Source organism: Oncorhynchus mykiss, chromosome 12, assembly GCF_057628025.1.
Source record: "Oncorhynchus mykiss isolate SJ-2025 chromosome 12, ASM5762802v1, whole genome shotgun sequence".
Taxonomy (NCBI): Eukaryota; Metazoa; Chordata; class Actinopteri; order Salmoniformes; family Salmonidae; genus Oncorhynchus; species Oncorhynchus mykiss.
In genome coordinates, this window is record NC_143033.1 from 57,131,387 (window position 1) to 57,147,157 (window position 15,771).

At 43.6% G+C, this 15,771-nt stretch overlaps 1 protein-coding gene across 6 annotated transcripts in view; it reads right to left on the reverse strand.

Annotated features, from left to right (window-relative positions):
* LOC110537819 (glutamate receptor 1) overlaps positions 1-15,771 on the reverse strand; it is a 98,447-nt gene that overhangs the window by 31,020 nt on the left and 51,656 nt on the right. For 3 of the 6 annotated variants that reach the window (XR_016485137.1, XM_090192824.1, XM_090192823.1), the window contains exons 5-10: positions 6,092-6,145; positions 3,623-3,781; positions 3,347-3,514; positions 2,694-2,798; positions 1,738-1,848; positions 963-1,034 (exon numbers count right to left, since the gene is read on the reverse strand). Coding sequence is in view for 4 of the 6 variants with exons in the window: in XM_090192824.1 (XP_090048950.1) it covers positions 963-1,034; positions 1,738-1,848; positions 2,694-2,798; positions 3,347-3,514; positions 3,623-3,781; positions 6,092-6,145 (669 nt within the window). In the remaining 2 variants the exon portion in view is untranslated. The remainder of the gene's footprint in view (positions 1-962; positions 1,035-1,737; positions 1,849-2,693; positions 2,799-3,346; positions 3,515-3,622; positions 3,782-6,091; positions 6,146-15,771) is intronic. The other 3 variants (XR_016485138.1, XM_036937848.2, XM_036937847.2) reach the window with 1 other exon arrangement.

The following is a 15,771-nucleotide window of genomic DNA, read 5'->3' on the forward strand; positions in this document are numbered from 1 at the left end:
CGTTCTGGGTTCCTCTGCGCAAGAGGAGTCCCATGGAGCTTCATGAACGTCAAGGCAGACACGCTGTAAATTTGGATCCTTGATCTCATTGGTGTGATGATGAGGTTCATGCGGTGGATCAGTTTGTCTGAATACGCAACAGAGGTAGTACTTTTCTGTAAGCTAAGCTCTCAGACATTAGGGCGAGTTCAAGTGCGTCATACGTTAGCCCCAAGTCCATAACAAACTGTTTTGAGGACAGCCGTTTTAGAAACCCCTGGTAGAGTATTCTGTCTATCTTGCTATGTTGGATTTGGCCCGCTCAAAGTGGTCAAGCGTCTGACCGACGGGCCTACGCACACACACACACACAGCTACAGTTATTCATAATTCACGCCACTGCCAGAGAGAGAGAGAAGACAGGGAGGAAACCACCATTTACCTACCTATAGGCTGCAATAGCCTACATATTTATGTAGTTATTCGTTCTATCGTTTCCATGGAATTTTTGTGGTAATTAAATCAGAATGAAATGTACTGAAATATTTTTACCAGGCGTGCTACAGCAGCACTACATCCCTGACCATGGGGCTTCACACCAATGTATGTACATGTCTTTGTGTAGCCTACAGGAAGGGGCCTTCAAATGGCATTATTCATGGCCACCCTCTCGCACCTTCTCCTTAGTGTGGGTTGACTCAGATCTGATGGGCGAGCAGCACTCCTGCTATTTCTGGCTGGCCAGGCCGGGGTGACTGTAAAGGGGCTGTGTGGAGCTCTGCCCTCCAGATAAAGCAGAACAGAGCTACTGCGAAAACATCCCTCATGGCAAGGCTACAGGTGGACACAGCATAGCGTACAATCTGGAAATAGACCATAGTGTGGTCGAGATGGTGGTGTCAAAAGGACAGAATTAAGAGTTTAGATTAGGCCTGAAGCATTTTGAAACAGGTAAGGGCTCTCCCTCCCTGATCCCTTCCTACCTCATGTAGATAACTTGACCCACTGGAATTGATAGACCATTTCAACAGGGACGGCTTACATGGATGAATGTGCTGTACAAAATAGAAACCCTGCAATTAGGATATGAAAAGTTTAAATAAATACACTCTCCAATTTCTCTGGGAGAGTTGCCAATCATTTCTATCCCTTTGTGAATCTAACCAAAAAAAATCCCTATTTTTCAGTATAGCCTTTCCACCTGGCCGTCATTCTCATGCCAGTTCGTTCGACTGGCAGTGTTATTCAGCACAGCCGACGGGACTGATCAGAGGTGACCTGAACCTCTCTGATGTGTTGATATGGCAAAGCTACAACGGAGAAGCTGAATGCAGTCACCATGCAGAAAGGGAAAGAGCATAATCAGCAGGCTTGCCAACTCTGACCGCTCGGACTTCATAGCCAGGCAGGAGAGTCGCTTCTGGGACAGCCCTCAAAGACACACTAATACCACGGCTTCTGCTGCCAGGGCATTGTCATATGACAACATGAGAGAATTTGTGTATCTGTTCTTTTGCTTGCAGCTACCTTCTGTTTACAAAGCTGTGCAGATATCACTAGGGCCAAAAAATACAGACAGTTCTCAGGACTTTGTAACATCCTACTGCACTGCCATACTGCCACATGGGTTGATAAAAGTGACTCTACTGTTCTGTGTTTCCGTACCAAACGCAGCTGTAAACAACTGTCGTATTTTGGTCCATGGAACATTATCACCATACAAACACAGAGCCTTTCAGTGAAGCTAGTGAGACTCACAAGGATAGTGGTCACGACGTATGTCCTGTTTTGCAGTCCGAAGAATTCTTCAACCACCGGCGTGTATACGGCTGTGTTCACATAGTTCTCATTTTCATTCCAGTAGCCCACCTGCAGTCGGAAGAGGTACAGTATGTCAACACACATAGCAGAGGAAATCCTACATTTCTATTTATAGTGTAATTCGTATGAACATACTGTAGTGTATTGTGGGGATAAGCACATCCCTTAACTCATATGGTTAATCCCCTAGCTAGTCCTTAAGCCATACTCTGTGATAACCAACGCCTCCTACTGTACTTCTTGGCCAGCCTGTCCTACTCTCAGGTTGTAAGACTGTCTTGGTGATAACATTAAAGAGAAATATACAGCCATCTTAATGCACAAACTCCCTGCATACTAAATGATAAGAGGAATTTGCTCCACATATGCAAGATCACTAAGTTCTATAGATAATGTGCCTCTGGTTGTCATGTGAAATATAAATGGGTATATTATAAACTCAAAGAACTAGGGTAACTCATGTTCTGATTCAATGTAAAGAAATTATTTGCATATGAATAACATAATATGCAAATAAAACAACTACGCAATGAAAGCAAATACAGTATGTCCTATTCTGACATGACGTGAACATTGGAGACACTCATTATAGACAATGCCATTTTGTTCATTTTACTGTTATGTTTTGCTTGGCTCCAGCTGTTCTTGATGCTGGGCATATTGTTAGTAAAAGACCAGTCCATTTCTATTGAAAAATAATTTGTCATTAACATTAAATCAATCATTAAATCAAACATTTAAATCAAATCGGATGGATTCATTATATTGTGTCTACTGTGTTTAGGTCAAATATCATACAGTATACTGTCTAACTGTACACAATAGATTTCCCCTGAGGATGATAAAGATTGATGATTGATAATTATAGAGATTATAGACAAGTCCCGATTCACCTTCAGTGGTCCACTTGGGCTCAGCTCCATTATGCTGACCGTGAAGTTGGTCCGATGGCCTTTCTCGTTAAACTGGACATGTCCAGTCAATCCCTCAATCCGAACCTGTGGGACAAACCAGATATAGACCAGGATTGGTATGAAGAACTGCTAACTCTCGGAATCTGAATAACGCTCAAGGCTTTTTAAGTACAGTACACAAAGAAATCAACATCTGCTACATTTCACACAATACTGTATACATCATCATAGCTACAAGCAGAAATAGCATGACATCATTTTTCTTATCTCAAGAACACAAGATTGCTATCTCAGGATTATAATATTACCAGTTGGTTGGGTTGACATTGCATGATGTCTAACATAATACAGTATAAGTCTCCAGGTCACAAGATAACTATCTAAGAATTACATATTGCTCATAGGCTTGCAATTGCTGTTTCTCAAAATGTTGGTGGGCCTGAAACTGAGGGTTTTAACGCAATAGTACTTAATTAAGATGGTATTGTATTTTATTGCATTGTATTTTATTGTATTGTACAGTATTTCTCATTGTCATACATGATTCATTACCTGTGCGGCTAGTATTGAGTTTGAATCCAAGTCATTGTCATCCAGCTGTGGCTGTGGAGTGTGTGATGCTAACTGCCTACCTGCTGTAGGGCTCTCTGGATGTCGATACCCTGGCCCCAGGGAGCTGGTGGGTTGGCCAGACACTCGCCAGCATTACCTCGCCGGGAAATGTCAATACGCTGCTTCCGAAGGTTCTGAAACGCAGTTGCCATGACGCTCACTCCGTCGTATGTGAGGGCTCCTGTGTACTGAGAGGGCAAATCCGAGGAGGCAACATTAGAGGCTAACATACGTTTATTGTAACCTTGAACACTTGAATAGGGAGATCTCTGAACAATGAGACAGTTCGATCATACCTTCATTCTTCCCTTGGGTAGTTTGAGGTCTTTGCTGTCAAAGTCCACCCACTCCTCTATGGCCTTGCTGACATTTTCGTCGGAGTAGTTCATTAGCTGGAACCCGGTGATATTGGCACCACTCTTCTGGAACTCGGTGAAGTTCATGTCCAAAAAGCCCTAGGAAAGAAACCGAAGTAAACTTGAGCTAAGTAAACAAAACAGAGCCAAAAATGTCCCAGCCGTAATGATGGTGCAGATAATTGTATGGCAGTCTCTTTTCAGAGTGCTGGTATTGAAAGTTTTGATTTCTCAGAGCTGCTATTCAGCTGTTCAACCCCACTTGAGAAGCCAGAGATTAAAAAGTCCATGCAATCATTACAAATCTATGAAGCGCAGGACAAAAAAAACACTTTTCTACAGTTCGACGAGCAATCTCCGCAGCTGTCTTTTCAACTTCATCTGCCCACTTTTGTTATATTGATTTACAAATATGACTACTTATATTCATGCAAAGACAGAATAACACAGTTGTTTCAAGTCAAACACAGGACGGCACTCTCACAGTCTTCAAGCACGCGGGTAAGTGTGCATACTAAAACATACAGCAGACACACATCAAGAAAATTGCCTGAGGACTTCAAATTGGTACTTCAAAATTGAATTGTTCCAAGTGCTTTCTTTGATTGACGTAAGGATATGGTGGGCAACCATGTGGGAGAGACTCCCCTCACCGTATTTGCATTTAATTACCTGCATCTCCTTAGTCTAAGAGCATCAAACTACATTAAACCTCCCATCTGGAGTCATACTGCAGCTTGCCTCGGAAACAGGCTTCAGCAGACACTATTTTAATGCTTTCTTTGAATGATAAAAGTCCCATATTCACATATTTCATTCTTACCCCGAGGCTACAATTAATCAGAAGAACGCTGGAAGTATAGGGGATCTTCACCGGTTGATAACTAAGATCAAGTCTTGTTACATAGGCCATGCTTAATCAATAAAGAGAGGTAGTGTGAATGTGTTTGTGAGTTTATGTTTGTGTGTGTGTGTGTGCCCCCCTTCAGAAAATAGCTCCCATGGTAATGAACCGCAGGGATCCTATTCACACAAAGTGTTGCATCTTGCTGCCTTTATGATCATCATTATTCTAGAGTTGTCAGCTCCCCCGTTTACTGGACCCAATTATAAACTAAGAAATCCTACTTGTACAATTGCAGTTTTGGGGTGTTTCTTTTTCATAGCACAATCCAATTATGAATTTAACAATCCTGCCTGTGAAGTCACTGTTTTTTTCTCTCTCTGTTTCACAGTCCAATTATGAGGTCTACCACAAATGTTTCCAGATCTCTGAGTTGAGCCCTCTAGAGTGCACTTTTAAACCATGCTCTTGACATGCAACCTCAGGCCAAACGTACTGCATCCTCTCCTAAAGAAGTACTCCGTATAACACACCTAAAAGTTAACCCAACATACCACTAAAGCAATATGCTAGCTTGTTGCCTCTAGGGCGACAGTTAACTTCAGATCTCTGTATGAAGCTATGCTAACGTGAGAGTCAACCATAGCAATACAATAACTTACTAGACACTACAGTTCTATTTCTATGGAAACGTCTATACTTACAGTACACCTGGATACAGTAAGTGTAAATGCAGAAGCATTCTAACAGAGTCCCTTCTGCCTCATATTTATTGTATCTACTATAAGATCATAAGGTCCCTGCTGAATTTGATTTACCATCACAGTGCTTATCATTTTAGCCTACTAACAATAATAAAGTGATGGTGGCCATTGAATATAAACATCAAGCAATGAATTGAATCCATTAATAATTTAGGAATAACTTCTGTTTAGTTATGCAAAGGAAACACACACACACACACACACACACACACACACACACACATTCCAATACCAAATACATAAGCACAAGTATAGTGTAAACATGCACGCCCTTACTCTTACACACGCACACACACACTTACACACGCACACACACACACATTTTCCTACACATAAAAAGCTCAGAGCCTTGCAATTCCTTGCAGGAGGATCATTCCCTTGCTCAGCGGGTAATCAGCAATCTGTCTACATTGTGTTCTGCATAGACAAGCAGAAGAGCTACAGTCAGTCAGATACAGAGAAGATGAAGAGGCACCAATACATGGAACAACGCCACCATCGATAAATCTAAACAATCAGTTTCTATCAATGCTGCATAAATTTAAGCTACAGTTGTGCTTCAAAGTGTTTGATCCGTCAGTGGGGATGGAGTTATTATTTTACTTCTCACTGTGGCATCTGTAGTGTTGTGAACAAAACAAATTCATACAACTTTCACAGTAGTGTTTCCTAACTGGGAGTTTCAGTAATATCTACGATGACATTTGAAATAGATTGAAAATAAATAATGAAATTGTATTATGCAATGGAGCTTGCATATTGCATTAAAGCTTCCATCGTTTCAGAGAGGGCCAGACTTACCAGGTTTGCCAATATGTAGTGATACTTTTTTAGGTTTTTCTTCTGAGCAGCGATCTGGAAAGGATAATAGAAAGGAAAATGATGTCATTTGGATCAAGCATTTTGCATCACGTCTAATGAAGATGAGGCCATTTCATTACAGATGTGGATTGAAGCGTCCCATTAATCGTGGTCATCCCAAAATAGGAGCTAATTGGTCCCATATTTGAGGAATTAATTGTTCATCACCCATCTCTGCCTGGATGTCTGAGTAAAATATCAGGGCTCAGTAGAAAATGGGCAGCTGGAACAACTCACCGTGGAGGGCTGGGAAGGATCTGGCATATGTCACTGTGGGAAGCCCAATTAGATCTTTAATGAATACATGTGCACAATCTGCATCAAAATCACTAGTACACCTGTGATTGACAGGCCCGGGACAGCCTCTGGCTTTGGGGACACAAAATGAAGCAGCCGTCAGGGTTAATTGAGCCTGACCACTGATTTCCAAATGCTCATCTGAAACCTACACCTAATTTCACTAGCTCTCTGCTATTCAGACACCATGGCTGCATTTACACAGGCAGCCCATCTCGTATCTTTTTCTACTAATTGGTATTTTCCAATAATTGGCAAAGGATCAGAATCGGGTGACCTGTTGGCAAAGTGGACACAGAGGAACATGTATGAGTACAGGGCCTGTTCTGCTGATTATCATGTTGATGTCAAATTCTAACATCAGTATACAGCTGTCCATTGGAAAAAGACAGTACTAAAGAGATCTTACATATTCAAAATAGCTCAAGGGAACTGTTCTCTCTCTCAAACAAGATACACAACATTTATAAAAAGATTTTTGATCGTTTTGAAAGATAAAAAAATATATATACTGTATATATTTTTAAATATACTCACTGTGGGGATGACATTTCCAGTACAGTAAATAACTTTTACCAGGGAACTGTTGTTGTTCCCGGAGAACTGACTGATGTTATGATCTAAAATCATAGATATCTTTCTCTTCACTACAGACCTCTCTCCACTATCCCCTGTCCAGAGACTGGTAAAGTATAGCTCAGAGACACCATCGACATTACATGTTCAAACTGAATCCTTTTAACCCCTTACACTCAGGGGAAGTGTTTCGTGCAGAAGAAATATGGAAATGCATAACCATGGTTCGAATTTTAAATACAGAACAGTTGAGATTATGGGAACATTAGACTAAACGTCAGGACACAACAGTTCACTTGACACAAGAGGGAATACAAACATTACTTGATTTGATGTGCATTTGATCTTTACTGTACTTTTTGCTGCATTTGTTGATAACTAAATCTGAAAATACACTCAGATATTCTTGGAAAATTTGGGGTAGGAACTGTCCAAAGTGTGTACAGTTCCTAAGTAATTTCAATGCACTTTGGTGACTCAAAGAGTCTTCAACCACAAGTTGCTTTTTGAGTTCTCCTAGCTGTGTCGTTGAGGAACTAAAACAAGCACACTTAGTTTTGGCCTGCATCCCCGCCTTTACACAATTACTGTTGTTTACACAATCCAAAAACGGCCCATTATAAATCTCAATCTGGGTCAGGGGGAATCATTTGGAAGCGTGTTCTATTGCCAACATGACTAGTTAAATTATAAAATACAATCTTAGTGTTAGGCTTTCACAAGGCAATTCAGAGAAGCGGGTTGTCATTATGTGCGGTTCATCTCAAAATTTCTTAAAAATACAAACATAGGCATTCTTGTAACTGTACATCAAACCGTGTATATCACATGAGTTTTATGGAAATGAAGTGCACTTTGACTCACTGATGTTTGGCTTGTTTGTGACATTAAAGCAGAATTTATAATCTTTAATGTCTCATCTTTCAAAATACATAGAGTCCTCGTAATTTACAGGATTTCCCTTACTCGGACAACAACAAAAAATTGCAAAAGTTGCCCAATTACCGGGAGGGATGGGAGCAACTTCTTGTTGCGCGCACAGTGTTCAAGTTCTAAACAGTTGTAAAGCAAAACCAATACAGACTTGTGAAATAAATTTCCTGAGCTCTAACATGTTACTGAGTACAAAATATTACTGCGTTCCAATTTTGGCACTCAGTGTCCAAATCTGCCATTTTCAACCAGTATAAAGGTACAAGTGTAAAAGGCTACCTGAACCCTTGTCAATACCTTGAGTGGGAAAACTTAATGTAACGATGACGCCGTGAGTCGAGAAGCAGGTGCAGGTAAAACGTTTAATGAAACCATGAAACAAGACAGTAACAGATGTGAGGTAACATGGGTCGTGGGGGACAGCAGCTGCTAGGGGACCAGGAACCACCGGCCTGAGAAGGGAGACATGAAACAAGTGTGAGATACGGTAGTGACTGGGCAGCTATAACCTATACGTCATCTCATTGAGCCTCCTTGAAAGGCCCCACAAACCAGGGGCTCAGTTTCTTGCAGGGCAGGTGGAGGTTCCTGATAGATCCCCTGGGTGGAACACAGGGGTCTCACTGTGGACGGTAATCTGAAGTCTCAGGTGAGCGTCGCTCCACACTTTTGCATGCCGGAACCACTCAACCGCAGGAGCCTTGGTCTGGCCCAGAGTCCATGGAGCCAGGGTCGGCTGAAAACCCAGAACATACTGGAAAGGAGTCAACCCAGTGGAGGAGTGTTGCAGTGAATTCTAGGTATACTCTGGCCATGGAAGGAATTGTGCCCACTGCCGGTCCAGACAGTGACTCCTTAGGAACCTCCCCAGCTCCTGGTTCATCCTCTCCACCTGCCTGTTGAACTGAGACCGATACCCAGAAGAGAGGCTGACCGTGACCCCGAGCTTCTCCATGAAGGCCCTCCATACTCGTGATGTGAATTGGGTGCCACGGTCGGAGACGATGTCCTCCGGAAGGCTATAATGCCGGAAGACCTGCTGGAAGAATGCCTCAGCAACCTGGAGAGCAGTGAGGAGACCTGACTTCACAATCTATCCACCACCACTAGAATGGTGGTGAAACCGTCAGAGGGGAGATTGGTTACAAAGTCAATGGATAGATGAGACCAGGGTTGCTGAGGCACGGGAAGCAGTAGGAACTTCCCTGCTGGAGCATTCCAGGGAGACTTGATTTGGGCACATACGGAACAGGAGTTGAAATAACAAGTGACATCCTGTGCCAAGGTGGGCCACCAGTACTTCTCAGTGATGGAGTGGATGGTGCGAGATATACCTGGATGTCCAACGACGACAGTGGGGTGTGCCCAGGTCAGCAGCCGATCCCTTATCCTTGTAGGAACGTAGGTGTTCCCGGCAGGACAGTTCAGGGGTACGGGCTCCCTGGCGGCTCTCCACATATACGTCCCAGACCACAGGAGCTACTAAGTCCAAGACCACAGAAGCTACTACTCGGGAGGATAGGATTATAGGCTCACTTAGGACAGGGCTCTCTCCTGAATCGTAGAGGTGGGACAAGGAATCGGCCTTGGTGTTCTTTGAGCCTGGGCGACATATAAACCTGGTGAAGAAAAGGGCCCACCTGGCTTGGCGCGGATTCAGTCTCCTCGCTGTCCGTATGTACTCCAGGTTCCGATGGTCGGTGAGAATGATGAATGGTTCCCCTGTCATTGAGACAAAACTGCCCCACGCCTACCTCGGAAGCGTCCACCTCCAACACAAAGGATATAGTGGGAGCTGGATGTTTCAGCACTTATTTTAGTAAGAATACTTGTTTACGTTACATTTAACAACAATTGTTTTGGTACAGAGCAATGCAGGTAAGATGCTGTTGGAAAGTCAGCCACAATCATCCGCACCTGCACATAATTGGCGCGTTATCACTCATTCCTCTCGCAAGGCATTCTGGGACTTGCAGTCAAAAAGCGTAATTCAACACAACCCAATACAATTACATATGCAAATAAATCTAAAGAAATATCTTTAGATACAGTTCAAAGAATAAACTTAAACATTAACTCTGTAATACATTAAAGTTACAACATCCTCCCCCCCGATGAACAATTGTGTTCATCTAGATCTCTAGGCAGTATATCAACTGAATAGGTCTCCTCAACAAAGTCCCTGAAGCAGTACGAACTGAACATGATCTAACTAAGCCATCTCGGCCTGGAAACAGTTCCTCAATCTTTCCTAGTTTCCAGGTTTGTCTGGGTAGGTTATCTTCTCCAATGAGTACAACGTCACCCGCTTTCAGTGGGGTGGGCTGTGGTGTGTCACAGCGGTGTGCTGACTTTAGATCCAGCAAGTAGTCCCTTCGCCAACTGTTTCAGAAACTGGTCACAAGTCTCTGCCTGTACTTCCATCTGCGTGTCATTTCCCCCTCGTTTAACGTTGGGTGCTGAGTGTCAGCTGGAAATGGCTTTGGAGGCAAAGAGGTTAGTCTTTTACCCACCAGGAAGTGTGCTGGGGTCAGGGGTTGTGGTTCATCCACCTCATTGTGCACGAAGGTCAGAGGCCTAGAATTTAGGATAGCTTCAACCTCTGTCAGGACTGTGCATATCTCTTCAAAATTAAGTGAAGCTCTCCCAAGAACCTTTCGCAGGCATGTTTTTACTGACCTGATGAGTCTTTCCCAGAATCCGCCCCACCAGGCTGCTCGCTCTGCGATGAACCTCCAGGTGATGCCCCTTTCTGAGAAGAACGCCTAGAGTTGGGGCTCTTCGATTGCCTTCCACAGCTCTTTCAAGTCCTGATCAGCTCTCTTGAACGTTTTTGCATTGTCTGAGTAGATTACCTTGCATAATCCTCTCCTTGAGATGAATCTTTTTAGAGCTAACAAGAATGTCTCTGTTGACTGATCTGAGACCAGTTCCAAATGCACTGCTCTGGTTACAGCACAAGTGAACAGTGCAATGTATGACTTCTTCACAGAACCATTTTCTTTCACATAGAGCGGTCCTGCAAAATCCACACCTGTGACTTCGAATGGTGGGGATTCAGTTATTCTGTCTTTTGGTAAAGGCGCAGTGACCTGCTGTCCGGCCCTTGCCTTGAATCTCTTGCACACTATACATCTTGCCACTGTGCTCTTGACTAGCTGCCTAGCACTCAAGATCCAGTATCGCTCTCTGATTTGTACTAGAGTGTCTCTTGCTCCAGAATGCATCACCTTCTCATGTTGGTACTGTATCAGCATTTCTGAGTATCTGGACTTATTGGGCAGAACCCATGGGTGCTGCTCTCTGAATGTGAAGTTGGACTGTTGCAGTCTTCCTCCTACACTGAGTAGTTCGTGTTCGTCCAGGAAAGGTTTCAGTTCTCTGATTTTACAGTCATTGTTTAGGCTTTTTCCTGCCTTCAGTAGTTTGATTTCCTGTCCGAAACTCTGTTGTTGTGTTACCTTAATCGAGTACTTTTCTGCATCGAACAGTTCGTCAGCAGTCAGTTCACCTTGCATCTTTATGGTTGTACGAGCATTGGCTATGAATCTCTTTATCCAGGCAGTGACTCTGAACACTCTTTTCAGTTTGCTGTACCTTTGCTGTCCAACACAGGTTCAGTGCTGTCTGTGCTGTTTGCTGCGAGTTGTACAGTAACCTGGCAACTGGACTTGAGTTCTATATTCACCTCTTCCGGAACCTTGTTATCATCAGTCTCTTCGGACTGATTGGGTGATGTCAGAATTCTGGGTCCATTCCACCATAGCTCGCTCTGTGTCAAGTTTCTAACAGTTTGTCCTCTTGTAGGGAGGTCAGCTGGATTAGTTGTCCCTTCAATATGTGACCATGACTCTGGATTGGTCAAGGACTGGATCTCCGTCACTCTGTTCGCAACAAACTGTTTCCATTTCTGAGCTGAGCTGCAAATCCAATGCAGCACGATCATCGAGTCTGTCCACATGTTAATCTGTTTTTCTTCCATTTTCAGTGTGGTCATCAAGTTGTTTGCTAGTCTCGCTCCAATTACAGCTCCCATGAGCTCCAGGCGTGGCAGCGTCATTTTCTTAAGTGGGGCTACCCTGGACTTGGATGCGACTAGACTTGTTGTTTCCCTGTCTTGTGACTCACCTTGCAAGTAAGCTACTGTAAGCCCTTTCACTTGCATCACAGAACACGTGTAGTTTCAGGGTGTGGTTATTCTGTGGCCGCATGTCTGTTCTGTACCACCTTGGTATGGTGAGCTGGTGTAACTGGGGTAGTTCTGAACACCACTGTTGCCATTCTCGTGTCAGATCAGGTGGTAATTCTTCGTCCCAGCTGAGTCCCCTCTCCCACATTTCCTGGAACATGCACTTGATCCTGATGGTGAAGGGAGTTAAGAAACCAAGAGGGTCGAAGATACGTGCAGACGACTGCAGAACACTTCTCTTTGTGTTTTCCTTTTGCTTTAGAATGCTCAGTAGCGGCCTGAGGTCAAACACAAAGTCATCCGTTTCCGGCCTCCATACTAAACCTAAAACCTTCAGCACTACTCCTTGTGTTTGTAACGTCAACGGGTGGTCAGTTGTCGTACTCTCCTCCCATTTTGTTTTCAATTCAGGAGAATTGGTCATCCACTTGCAGAGGTCCATGCCTGCATTCGACAGCATTCGCTTTGCAGTTGTTATCACAATGTAAGCCTCTTCAACATTGCGTGAACTTGCAATGAAGTCATCTACGTAGAGTGACTCTCTCAGTATCTCTACAACTTCTGGTTGTTCTGTTTCATATTGTTTCAGGTGCTTCCTGATTGTAGCTGCCAGCAAAAATGGACTTGGGGAAGCTCCAAATACCACTCTTTTCATCCTCAGCACACGCAGCTCCTCTTCATTTTCTCCTCTTGGTGGGCCAGTGAGCCATAGAAATCTCACGGCGTCTCTGTCTCTCTCTGCTAGGGATATCTGCAGGAAAGCTTTCTTGATGTCTGCCATGAATGCGATCTCATGTAGTCTGAACTTTATCAGAACGCTGAGCAGATCTGGATTCAGGTTCGGTCCTGTGAGTAGACAGTCATTGAGAGATGGACAGCCATCTTCATGGGACGAGGCATCAAACACCACTCTCAGTTTTGTTGTCACCTTATCTTCTCGGAGTACTGCATGGTGAGGTAAGTAGTATTTTACGTTGTCTGCACTTGATGCGTTGTCCTTGGGCACGTCCTCTGCCATATCTTGTTGTAAGTAGTCTTCTACTACTTCATTGTATCTGCTGTACAACGTCACATCCTTCTTCAGCCTTTTCTTCAGACATTCAAACCGTATAGTTGTCTTGGAGTTCTGGCATTTCTCGTTTCCATGGCAACTCCACATGGTATCGCCCATCTTTGAAGGTGGTTGTTTCCTCAAACCTTTGTAGAGCCTCGGTTTCCTCTGAGTTCTGTGTTTTCTCGCTTAGAATACCCAGAGACTCAAGCTCCCAGAATGCATGCAATTGCTTGGAGACTAGTGTGTCTTCATCAAGTGGGATGAACATGCAAGTTGCCTCGGCGACACTTGACATGGACACGGGTCCCTGCACCGACCATCCAAAGGTGCTCTCTAAAGCAACTAGCGTCTCCGTCAGTCGCTCCACTCTGCCTGATACTATCTGCCAGTAGTAGTCTGCTCCTATCAGGACAGAGAGTTCAGGATCATTGTCATCTCCTGGAAAGTCTGCGAGCTGCAGTCCCCTTTTACTGAGCTCATGCTGAATCTGTTCACCAGGAACCTTCATCACAGCTGTGCACACTTGTGGGGTTTCAATTGCCTCTATCTCTATTCTCTGCTGTTTGTCCCAGACATTCTCCAAGATGACTTTCACTGTGTTGCGTTGGGACGTTGCTGGGGCAGAGGAGCCAAACGTGTGAAGAGTGAGTGCCTCTTGTCTGATTACTGGTAGCTTCAAGCCCTTCACAAGGTTTTCATGTATGAAACTTCTTTGACTGCCTCCATCTAGTAAGCAACGAGCTATCTTCCTGCCCGATGGGCCTTCTACCCATGCCTTTGCCGTTTGTAGCAACACAGTGTTCTGTCCATCTGGTTTCATCTTCACTGAATGGGGAATAACTGAGGAAACAACAGCATCTACAGAAACAGTAGGGTATTGCACCTCCCTCCTCTTACTGGTACAAACCGCAATGTGATGTCTGCTTCCACATGACACATCTTTGACTTTACAGAATTTTGCTATGTGTCTCTGTCCTAAACATACAAAGCATCTTCCCATGTTCTTTAGTTTCTCTTTGCGTGTAGCAATATTGTAGTCAGTGCAGTTTTCTGATTTGTGGTCTGCACTGTCACAAAATAGACACGTTTGTTGTTCCTTCTGGCTGGTTGTATGCAGTGCTGCAGCAGAGGGCATGTTGGGTCTTTTTGTTTTCATTTCATTGGAGAAGCATGACTTGTTCCATGGTTTGCTCTCTTTCTGTTGGTTGTATGATCTTGTCATTTGTAGCGCTCTCTCCCTGCTTTGAACCTCTTTCTGTAGGAAACTGATAATCTCAGACACTTTCCATTCATCATCTACTCCCCTCTGACGACTATAGTCAAGAGCTATGTCCTCTGGAATCATCTGCAGTAAGATTGGGAATAGTAGGCTTCCATAGGTTTCTGACATTACACCCAGTGATTCCAGGCTCCTAATCTGAATTTCACATTCATCATATAGCTGCCTCAATGCATTTAGATCAGAGGATTTCTTCACAGGTGTGAGATTCAGCAGATGACATATGAGCACTAATCACAAGATCTTTCCTTCCAAATCTGCTCTTGAGTAGAGTGATTGCATTATCATAGTTACTGTCTGTTAACATCAGTCCTGCTACTGCCTTTGCAGCTGGTCCAGTGAGATATGTTTTCAGATAGGTAAACTTCTCTTTTTTACACAGTGAATCATTGTTGTGAATAGCAGTCTCATATTGGCTCCAAAACTCCTGCCACATACTGACATCTCCATAGAATTTCTCAATAATCAACTTCGGTAGCCTTACTGATTGTCTCTGTGATATGTTTGAGTTAGCGTCACTCACCCGGGCTGGTAGTGGATTGACGTCCTGTTTCTTCGTTATCACTCTTTGTGCACGGCTCTTCAGCATGATAATGCGTTCTTTGTAATCCTCCGTGCATGCAATCTCTGCCTCCAATCCGTCCAATGGCGTTAACAGTTCAATTCCACGATCGAGCTCAAACAAACTGTCCTCCTTAGCGGATAGCAATTCCAACAATGTACTCAAGTGATCGGTATCCGGATTTGACTGGGATATTTCCACGTCAATCTGATTCAAAATCTGCGTTGTTGCGCCTCGAATGGTACCCCGCTTTCGTCTCATTCTTTCTGCTTCATGCCGACGTTCCTCCTCAGCCATTTCAGCCACTTCTTCGTCGCAGCTCATATCCCGGGTTTCGGCACCAACTTTTAGATTAACTAACTTCTTAGTAATGACTCGGGACGTCGGGTTTGATACGAAAGCTTATAAGAATACTTGTTTACGTTACATTTAACAACAATTGTTTTGGTACAGAGCAATGCAGGTAAGATGCTGTTGGAAAGTCAGCCACAATCATCCGCACCAGCACATAATTGGTGCGTTATCACTCATTCCTCTCGCAAGGCATTCTGGGACTTGCAGTCAAAAAGCGTAATTCAACACAACCCAATACAATTACATATGCAAATAAATCTAAAGAAATATCTTTAGATACAGTTCAAAGAATAAACTTAGACATTAACTCTGTAACACATTAAAGTTACAACAAAGACAAAAGGCCTCATCGGCTGATGGACCCTCCCTTAAGGAG